Below are 10,601 nucleotides of genomic sequence, written 5' to 3' on the forward strand. Positions count from 1 at the left end.
CCTCCTGTGCTTGGTCGTGAGTTAATTGACATGTAAGGCCTCTGTGGTGTGTGAGCTCACCCCAGAACATGGCTAACTATGAAAGGAAATGTGTTTCTCCAGCTGAGAAACAACACTTGTAATTAGTGTCTTTTAATGTAAGTGTATGGTAGGAGCAGAGGGTAACCATATGGTTAATGATGCTTAATGAATATGAAGTCTGTGGAGATAACTCTTATTTTGGTGTTATTGCTAGTGTGTCTGTCCTTGCTTTTGTAAAAAGGGTGCAGTGATATCTAAGAGTGGTATTTCGATGCCTGAAATGCTCCTCATATAAATAGAACAAGCAGATCAGCATGACTAAGTGATAAAATTACCTTCTGGTCTTCAGGAACTTCAGCATGCAACTCTGCTGTAGGGACCTCAGTGTACCCCTCTTCACAGCACAAGCAAATCTGTTTGGAAATGGATCTGGAGACCTACAAAGAGGGGGAGATTATGGAGGGGAAAATGACTCGAGCTGCAGCTGCAAAGTTGGTGAAAAAGGCTTTTCTTGAAGCCCTGAAGTCCAATGACTTTGAAACACTGGAAGAGCTCTTGAGCCAAAAGAAAATAGATGTAGATACAGTGTTTGAAGTGGAAGATGAAAACCTGGTTCTGGCATCTTACAAACAAGGTAAATGTGGCAGCATTCACCAGCCAGGAGGTAGGTGGGTTTGAGTGATTTTTCAAGAAAAACTGTGGCCTTTTGCCTCTTCTGGAGCTGCAGCATAAGCTGATTCATAGGCAGTGACATCCCAGTAGGTTCATACGGCCACGGTCACCACAGGAGGGGAGTTTATCAGCTGTACCCATTGGGCTTTTTGGAGGAAAGGCCTGAGACCAGCCTGAGTCTCCGTGCTGCTGAGGTAGCTGCTGCAGCTTCAGAGGAGTCCAGAAAGGGGGGGGGGTCCTTTCCTGTTTCTTTGCAGAGAACTCAGGTGCAGAGCCCAGAATAGACACATGCAGGCTAGGTGTGCTATATACATTTCCTGCATGTATCTGGTCACATATGCAAACCATTTAGAAACATGAAATAGTCAATGTCTTCCATTTTCAATTTACAGTAGTAGCAGAGTGAATTCTCCCTAGCCCAAGAGAGCTAAGAAAATCCTCTGGATCTTGGATGCTGCTGAATGGGAGGAAATTTATCTTTCAAACTGACAGAAAGTGAGGATGTGCTAGTTTAGCAAAACAGAAAAATCATCTGGAATATCACAACCAGAAAAGACATCTGTTTTGGAGTCCCAAACCAGTTCTCAGCCAGACACTGGTTGAGTTTCCAAAAACATGCAACTTAAAGCTATAAACCAAGTTTTCCCTCTGCTAAAATCAACATACTTCATGACCTCCTTGCTAACAGACTCTTTGTGTGTATCTAGAAAACAGTAATGATCAGCCTCTACCAGAGTTAGTCACATGTGGAGATACACACTGCCAGTGTCAGCAGCACAGCAAATGCACTTTTTTTCTGTGGCATAAAGAAGGGACAACACCCCACCTCTTCTCATTTTCTGTGTTTACCTCTAATTTAATGTTTGGCTCCCATTCTTTTGAATTTGTTAGGGTGAGGGTGATGCAGTCATGATGTACTTCCCTTGGGGTCTGTGTCTGAACTAAGCCACACAGTGATGGATGTCAATGATGAATGAATCTTAAAATGCCTTTTCTTCTGTCCTCAGCAGGCTGAGATGCATTCTGGTTGTGGTTTGAGACTACAGGATTAATGCATAGATTCTTAATTGTAGGTCCTTTGACTGCAAGCACTAACCTGTCTCTTTTTGAGCAGTCTCTCCTTTCCTCAAAAAGTAGAGAGGTAAATGCACCCTATGGCCTAAATCACAGCAGTGTATTCACTTTGTCTGAAAGGCAGGAGGAACTCTGTCAACCCTCCTGCAAATTTATTCTGAGTCACAGATAACTGTGTTATGAGAGGAGGATTACACTGAGGAGGAAGAGGACAGAAAACTTAAGCCCCACCATCCCACCATTCAGACACCCTGAGCTTTGCCTCAGCCCAAAGTGATGAAGTGGAAAGGAGTTGTCATGGGTGACAGAGTGCCTTTGCTTCCTCTCTTCCAAAGAGGCTGAGGGCTCCAAAGGACACTGACCTTGTTTACCTTTTGGCTTTTTCATGTTTCTAACCACAGAAACAAGGCCTCCCATGGAGCCCACATCTGCTTTCTGTTCAGCACCTGGTCCTCATCCCTCTGGGCTCAGAGATACCTATGGGTTTGGGCAGAGGACGTGGGAGATGCTCTCTCAGCATGTGTGAGCCCAGCTCACCTGCAGTAGCAGAGGCAGACTTTAATCCAAGTTTCTCCCTGCCACCAGCACTTTTTTATCTTTTTCCTCTTTCCTTCCTCTCCACCTTCTTTCTGCCTAATACAACACACATAAATACTGTAAAAACTGTATCCATATGACATTAAGGTTGAAAAACTATATACAAATAGTCATTCAAAAATGAAGGTCTGAATTAATTTGACCTCATTATACACCTTTAGTATTTTTTCTGTGTCTTTTAGATGATAACAGTATTCAACCAGGCATTTGTCCAAGGACAAATAGATAAATCAAACCCAGGCACAGTTCAGCTAAAATGCAGCTGGTGTATCTAAAAAAAAAAGAGAAAAGATTAAGTTTTTGGCTTCTCCTGCCCTTCTGCACATTATTATTGTGTTTTACTTTTGTTAACCAAATGATTATAGTAATCACTTCTGAGACTGTCTCTGTGCAGTCATTAACTATGTAGTCCTATTTTGGGAACAAATATTTAAGTGTTATTTGGCCTTACACCTGTTATTAAGTAAAAAAAAAATCACTGTCAAATTTTCAGAGAAATATCCAGGCATTTTAGAGCCAAATTTCATGTTAAAGTGTCACTGCTTCTATTTGGCTCTTGATCCTCATTTACATTATCATCCAGCCTCCTCTCTCCATGCTCCTCAGGGGCAGTAGCTGGCAGGAGGTCTGTGACACAGCTGCAGCCACGTTACCTGGGGTCATCTATGTGCGATGCACTGCTGGAGGTCCATGCACAGTCCTGCAATCTCCCATACAGAAGCAGCAGGATGAGCTATCTTTTGAGACACTGGCTTAAATAAATGCTGCCTTCTTATTCCAGTGCCACCTCTGTTCAGCTATTGGCAGGCTGAAGATCCCATTCCCCCCATATATTTTATCTGGTGGCATTTCAAATGCTCTAAGCATACTTTTTAGATTTAGTCTACACAGGTCACAGGAGAAACAAAAGCTGCCTTCAAAATACATTTACATGAGAATTATCTCTCCAAACAGCAGATTATTCAGCATACATAGTAAAAGTGCTTAATGAAAATTGAGTTATGCTTGAGAGAACTTTGTGTGCATTAAGCTGTAGCTGGTAAAATTACCATAAATTAAAGCAAAACTCTAACCCATCCTTCCCCCTCAATTATTCTTAGGAGTTGCATAGTCCAAAGAAAAGTCTTCGCCAAGGATGGTAACACATTTTCACTTTGTACAGGGTACTGGCTGCCTAGCTACAAATTAAAAATATCCTGGGCAACTGGACTTCATCTGGCTGTCATGTATGGACATCTGGAGAGTCTTTCGGTCCTTCTCAACCACAAAGCTACAATCAACTGCCGGCCCAATGGAAAAGCTGCAATCCACATAGCGTGTGAAATGGCAAATGTTGAGTGTCTCAAGATCCTCTGTAACCACGGAGCTAAGCTGAACTGCTTTTCAATGAGTGGGCAGGCGCCCTTGCACTTCTGCATGACACGAACCTCTATGCCTTGTGCCCAGCAGCTGGTTTGGAGAGGTAAGGTAAAGCTCTGGGAGTCTCTCATGACATGCTCAGAGATGGTGGGCATGGTCCGTGTTTTCTCCTAGGAGATGATTTGTCAAAGTGCATGTGTATTTATCCCTTCCATCCACAGCTGGCTCATGTCTTCACCCCAGGCTCCTTTTCCCCATCTCTTTGGTCAGAGTTTCTTCCATTCTGATTCCTCACCCCATCGGTCCTTCCCTCTCCCTGGCCACTGGCCCTTATTCCAGGGTTATGTCCCATTTCAGTACCTACTCGGTCAGTCCCTCAGCAGAAGAGCTTCTCTGAATCAGGGAGTTTATATTTCTCTACTTTTTTTTTTTCTGTCTTCTTCATCTAGGTCTACTATTGAGATGTTTTCACATCGAAGTGCACCCCACTCCTCATCTTTCTTGCTTGAATTTCCTTGATTTCATAAAATGCTTCCAACTGCTTGTTTTTGTAGACCTCGCCTTGAAAAACTGTATGCAGTTTTTCATACCATCTCTTAATTTGTCAGCAGCCAAACTCCTGTGTCTATACAGGGATTGGGGGAAAAATGCTATCATGTAAGATTTTATTTTTCCCAAAGGAAAATACATTATGCTGCTGGTCATCTGTAACAAATGAAGCTATGCATAGACATAATTACTGGATAAATATATTGGTGTCACACACTGTTTCCTGAACACAAGGATCTTGACTCAGGACACAGTAAAGTACAGACAGAAAAAGGTACAGCAGAGTCAGGCAATTCAAGTCTTAAGCTACAAACAGATTCCCCTGTTTATCGCACTGTGCCATAGCGAATGCAAATGCTTTTGGGTTGTTTTTTTTAGCTACATGTGTTATTATTGAAGGCTTTTCCTGAGATGCAAAGCCCAACTATGTTTTGTGGGCAAGGCAATCTGCAGTCCCAAATGAATAACCACATCACTTGTATTCTGCTGAAAAGATACATATTATTTTGTTTGGTAGAAAGGAAAATAAGTGCTGCCAGTTATATCCTGCCCAAAGCAAACAGTCGTGACAGCAGGAGTTGAATTTGCTACCATGGAAAAGATTAAAAGTGAAATGTAGTCTTATAAAATGTAGCATAGGATGAATGCAAATGAAAGAATGTATTCTGCAGGCTTTCTCCACCCACCCATCAGCAACAGAATACTTTACAAGCCACACTTCACCCCAAAGCACTCTGTAAACTCAAATCTCCATATAAGCTAAGCACAGAGACTCCAAGCAGAATGGGGAAGGTCTGGAGCAAAATGTGGCAAGTGTACACATACACATCACAGCACCACCCGACAGCTGAAAGCCAGGGTTTTGGTTAATGTCCCTGCACCAAGGTTTTTCTCCTACTCTGCCATCTCCACTCAGTGGTGTCACATTGGGTCAACTCAGGTAAATGCAGTTTAACGACTTCTGGTTAGGGCACCTTGCCAGCCCAGCATAACAAATCCTATATTTGTTTACCACCTCCAAACTTAGATTGCTGATGCTCTCATGGACATCTAACATGACTAACACTCAACATTGATTAACACTATTAGCACACAGGTTTTCCAGCCCAGAGGTAATTTTTGACTCCTCTTCCTTCCTCCCTGTCCTTACACCTCAGTCTTGGTATAAGTTTGGCCACCTAAGGGTTTTTGTGAACCTGGAGAGAGGAGGGCTGGCCACACAGTGCACACATGCTCTTGAACAAGTACTTTAATGACCATTTGCCAAGGCCTTAGGAGCCCTTGTCTGCCCAGCCATGGTCACGGACATCAGCACCCTCCAGCTCTGGAGAAGCCCCTTGCCCCACTGCAGTTTAACTGCAGTTCTGCTCTGCTCTGGGGAATGGGGTCTGGCCAGCCTGCCCTCTTTTCTCATAAGCGGTGCTCAGTATTATTCGTGCAGTCCTTTGCATTTCTTTAAAGCAAATTGCTGCTAGCTGGAAAGTGGGAAGGCGGCTCGATGGGCTCCTCAGTAGATGGTGCTGTTGTTTCATCTGCGGCAGCCACTGGGCACTAACAGAGCCGTCGTACCAGTCCCCTTAACAGTTTGGGAACAGGATCCAATCCCTCTGCTGGGGGATTTGGCAATATATTTTTTGTTTGTTTGTTTGGGGTTTTTTTGTGGGTTTATTTTCTTCTATATATATGATCTATGGATCTATAATAAACTGCCCTTTCTTCCAGGCTCACAGTTAATGAGATGCTGCAGGAATGTCCCTATCTGAGCATATATTTGACCGGAGAGATTCTCTGGAGTCGGAGTAGAGCTCTCTCTTTTTTATTGCAGTTCTTAATTTATAGGAAAAAGCATTTTACAGAGAGAGATATATAGACCTTCATGCTGTGCCAAAATTGAGTGTTCTGATGAGGTATTCTGCCATCTTGAGGCCAAGCTATTACATCTGAAGAACCTGAAGTTCGTAAGGGCTTACCAGAGGCTTAGGAAATGCAGAATCCATGTCCTTAGCTATTTGTATTTCCACATGTATCTTTCATGCCAGTTGCCCACCCTCGCCTTCTCCTTGGGTAGAGAGATGGCCAAACCGGGACTTCATTGCCTTCATTTTTTCCCTTCATCTTTCTTTGGCAGGAGCAAATGTGAACATAAAAACAAACAACAAAGATGAGGAGACTCCTCTGCACACCGCTGCACGTTTGGGTATCCCTGAGCTTGTGGCCTTTTACGTGGAGCAAGGAGCACACGTTGATGCTTTCAATGCCTACATGGAGACTCCCCTGGCCTGTGCAGCCTATTGGGCCCTGCACTATAAGGATCAGATATACAGCCCAGATCACCACCTCATCTGTCGGATGCTCCTAGACTATAAAGCTGAGGTGAATGCTCGTGATGAGGATTTCAAGTCACCACTCCACAAAGCTGCCTGGAACTGTGACCACGTCCTGTTGCATATGCTGCTGGAGGCAGGAGCAGAAGCAAACATCATGGATGTCAATGGCTGTGCACCACTACAGTACATCATAAAAGTGACATCTGTGCGGCCAGCTGCCCAGCCTGACATCTGCTACCAGCTGCTACTGAATCATGGAGCAGCTAGGATATATCCGCTGCAATTCCACAAGGTTAAGGATGGCTTTCTACAGTAGGGATGTGGGGAGAGGTGATGTCTTGAACAGGAATGGGATGAGAGATCCAAACTTCAGGGTTTGGTGATATCTGGATTTGCTGGAGTCTTGTAAACTGTGGGTCCAGGATGCTCAAAACCTTGTGAAGCCAGCCTGCTGTAAGAGTTGTATCTTTTAACTGAAGTGAAATTACAGTTACTAATGCCAGAAACCAGACACAGATCCCATTTTTATTCTTAACAAACCCGAAAACCCAAACTCTAAATGCTGGTTCAAGCCTAATTTTTCAGAGCTGATTCACTTTCTCATTTCAGAAAAACCTACATGCCTTTGTCAAACCTGGCTCCATACAGGCTTAACTGGTTTATACAAAATGCATATTTCATGGCATCTACGAAAGATTGGAGACAGACCAGTTGATTCAGTTTGTCACTTCTGGCCTTTAAAAATCTATTCAAATCTATTCCAACAAAATAGATCTCAGTAAAGCTTTGGCTCATTCCCAGAAAATGTGAGAAATTAAGGGGAAATGCTGATCCTGGGCTCATAATTGATGAAAGGAAAAAGAAAAAAAAAAAGAAAAAAGGAATTGCAGGATCCTTCCTAAAGAATTTCTGAAGGTCTGCAAAGCAAAAGGCACTGACAGACTGCTGATATCAGGCAACTAAGAAACCTTGCTGCAGTCAAGACTTACTCTCTCTCATTCTGTGCCCCGCGCAACATTTTTCAGCTCCTCTAATTTATATAAAAATTTTTAACAAGCCAAGCAACCAGAAGCCTTTGAATAAAATGCCAAACTTTTGGTTGTGCCCCCCTGAGCCCAGGATGAACTGGCCCTGTCTGGTCTCCTGGAGTGCATTTGAGAGCCAGGTCTGGGATCTCCTCTTCCTGCCTCCACCTTTCTCCTGTTGCATGGAGTGGGTCTCCCTTCCAAACCATCATTTGCCGTCTGTAAAATAAGTAGGATGATATTTATCCCAGAGGGATGTTCTGCAGTTTTGTTTGTGAAAGCCTGTCTACTGTGTGGGACAAAATTGTGCCTCATACGGTGTGAATGCAAAGTGTTATTCCAGGCGTCTGAGTGACAGTAGACTTAGTTTTATTCCCACTGAGCTAAAGTTACTGAGCAGAGCAGTTGTTTCTGAAGCCTTGTGTGGCTTGAAAGCCTTACTTCTGAGTTGTGTTATCTCCCAGTCTTCCTTTAAATTTTCCTGTACAATACTTTTTTTACTCATATTATGGGCTTTTTTTCCTGTTGTGCTGCATGACCTGGAGTAAGGACTTTGTGCATGACTTTGCCTGGTGTTGAGACAGTCGACCTAGCTCTGAATAAGTTATTTCCAGATTCAGATGATAAAGCTCCCCCCATCAGCAAGCTACACTGCTCTGGAGGTCTACGCCAGAATTTCTGAATGGTGTTAAACTGGGGTGTGCACAGCTCCACCATGGGTGAGCCTGGGGTTTCTTGCTGCACTTGCACTGAGCAGCACAGATGTGGTGGCTTCTGCATCTCCAACCTTGTCCTCTCGTAATCCTTTGGCTGTGTCTGCCTCAGTGTGTCATTGCACAGTGCCAAGCATCCAGGCTAGCCCCAGCTTCTCGGTGGTCCTCATAGTCTCTATGCATCCTGCCTGCAGGTGCTACAAGCCTGTCACTCCCACCCCAGGGCTGTGGAGGTTGTCATCAACAGCTACGAGCACATCAAATCAACATCAAAGTGGAAAGCAGCCATACCCGATGACGTCTTTGAGGTAAGCTCTTAACAAGTAGCAACTGAGTTAAATCCAAGCTCATTATTTGCATTCTCTGCATCTGGCCAGATGTAAGTGAGAATGCTTTTGAAAGAGAAGAACATCTCAGAGGATTTGGGATTTCCCCATTTAATGTCACACACTTGACAAAAGCAAATCACTCACTGACAAAAAGACACAGTTTTGAGAAATTTTCATTGCAAAATTATGCTTTGTAGCACCTCCTGTCCGGGATACTGCAGGAGCTCAACTGTCGCCACTTGCACCCATCAAGTGCAAAGATTCTGGCTGTCATTGGTGTTTCTTCAGATCTGTCAATGAGTATATTTAATTTTTTTAAGTCAGTAAATGTTTTAAAAGTACTGTGTTACATGTGAGTGACTATATATCTTTAGGTTCTGTTGCATGGGTCAGGTTTCTGTGAGCAGGACTGGTTAGCTGCAAATACAAGGGAGAGTTTAAATGAAAAATAAGAGATCAAAGAGGAAAATATGTCAAAAGGCAAAATTGTGGGACAAACTACAGGCTTTGACTTAATTATCCCTTTACCTCAGAAATCTGCATAGTCCAAATATTCCAGTTTTTTATTAATAATGTTTCTTTTAAGTTTTCAAATCAGTTCTGAAGTTAAGTGCAGCAATATCTACTATTCATTGCTAGTGATGTTTAGGAAAACCCATCTGTGTTATAATGCAGAGTTACACAGCCGGAGGAACTGTGAGAGTAACTGTTTTTTCAGGTCTGCTTTGTTCAGAAAAAAAAAATTAAAAGAAACCATTTTGGGTGAATACAAAATTAAATGTTAAAGGTTCTTTTTCACCTAAATATGCTAATGCTGAGCGATGAGTGTGATTAGAAAGGAAATGTTTTTCTCCAAACAAAAACTTTAACCTGAAATATTGAAACACTTTCATCTGGAAAAGCCTACAGTTGCTCTATTTTGTTATTGAGATTGTCATTTTAGTTGTCAAAGCTGTTTGCCAAATTTGACGTGAAATTGAAGAAGAAAAATTGTTGACACAAATCTGTATTTTTCAATACATGATGTGTATTGGAAAAAAGTGTAACCGGATCTATCAAGCAGCAAGAATATAAAGTCAAGTCAAGTCACGCGTAGCCACGTGTATTTACTGTTTGCTTCTTTTATTTAAACACCATCTGTAAGCATCTGCACTTTTCTTCTCGTGGGGATGCAATTTTATTTAGTCTGAAAGGCCACTAGGGGGCCGTTCGCAGGCCCAGCGACCTCTCCAGTAATGCTGTCATTTTGCTGCCTCGCTGCCCCGCCGTGAGGTTTAGGGGATTTAGCTCGTCCTGCACTGACCCTGAGCTGGCTGCAGCGTCCGTTCGGATCAGCACGAACACCACAGAGGGACTCCCACCTCAAACTGGTGGATATACGACATACCAAGCCTAAGGACTTCAGCATGCTCTTAACTTAGCACTAAATTTTTGAGGCAAGAATAAGAATTCTGTGCAGGCGTTTGGCTAAACTGAGTCCCTGCTGCTGGGTGTGCCTCCAAGGGACCTGATAGCTGGCTGTGCTTTTTACCGTGGTCTGCCAAGGGCTGCATGTGGCAGGGGAAGGGGAGGGAAGGAAAACAGCCTTATTGCCCTAAAACACGCTTATGTTTTTTTTGACAGCGGCACCAGGATTTCTATGACTCTTTGTTCACTGCGTGCAGCAATTCACCACGGTCACTCATGCATTTGAGCAGATGTGCTATTCGGGCCACATTGTCGGAAAGGTGCCATCGAGGAGTCCCCTTGCTCACCATCCCCCCGTCCATGAAGAAGTACTTGCTGCTGGAACCAGAGGGAGTAATCTACTGAGCCTCTGCGAGGTGCTGGAGATCAACGCACAACCCTAATGCAGCCCTTTGCTTTTCTGCAGTCCAGGCCAGCCTGAAGCTGGGCTGCGATTCACCGGCTCTCCTCAGAGCCGCTCTCTTTCCC

General features: G+C 43.6%; 1 protein-coding gene across 1 annotated transcript; it reads left to right on the plus strand.

Annotated features, from left to right (window-relative positions):
• The first annotated feature begins 376 nt into the window (after positions 1-376).
• Positions 377-10,478, plus strand: ASB4 (ankyrin repeat and SOCS box containing 4). Its single transcript, XM_010186306.1, has 5 exons — positions 377-655; positions 3,527-3,826; positions 6,401-6,891; positions 8,532-8,645; positions 10,290-10,478. Exons 1-5 carry the CDS (start codon positions 445-447, stop codon positions 10,476-10,478), a joined length of 1,305 nt encoding a protein of 434 aa, XP_010184608.1. The 5' UTR covers positions 377-444.
• The last annotated feature ends 123 nt before the right edge of the window (positions 10,479-10,601 follow it).

Source organism: Mesitornis unicolor, unplaced genomic scaffold (assembly GCF_000695765.1).
Source record: "Mesitornis unicolor isolate BGI_N332 unplaced genomic scaffold, ASM69576v1 scaffold6166, whole genome shotgun sequence".
NCBI classification, from domain to species: domain Eukaryota; kingdom Metazoa; phylum Chordata; class Aves; order Mesitornithiformes; family Mesitornithidae; genus Mesitornis; species Mesitornis unicolor.

Bases quoted from the DNA above. Each gene is read 5' to 3' on its own strand.
- ASB4 (XM_010186306.1), top strand. From the start codon at position 445: ATGGATCTGGAGACCTACAAAGAGGGGGAGATTATGGAGGGGAAAATG. The intron at 3,827-6,400 runs GTAAGGTAAAGC...TTTCTTTGGCAG, and splicing joins CCAGCAGCTGGTTTGGAGAG to GAGCAAATGTGAACATAAAA. The intron at 8,646-10,289 runs GTAAGCTCTTAA...TTTTTTTGACAG, and splicing joins TACCCGATGACGTCTTTGAG to CGGCACCAGGATTTCTATGA.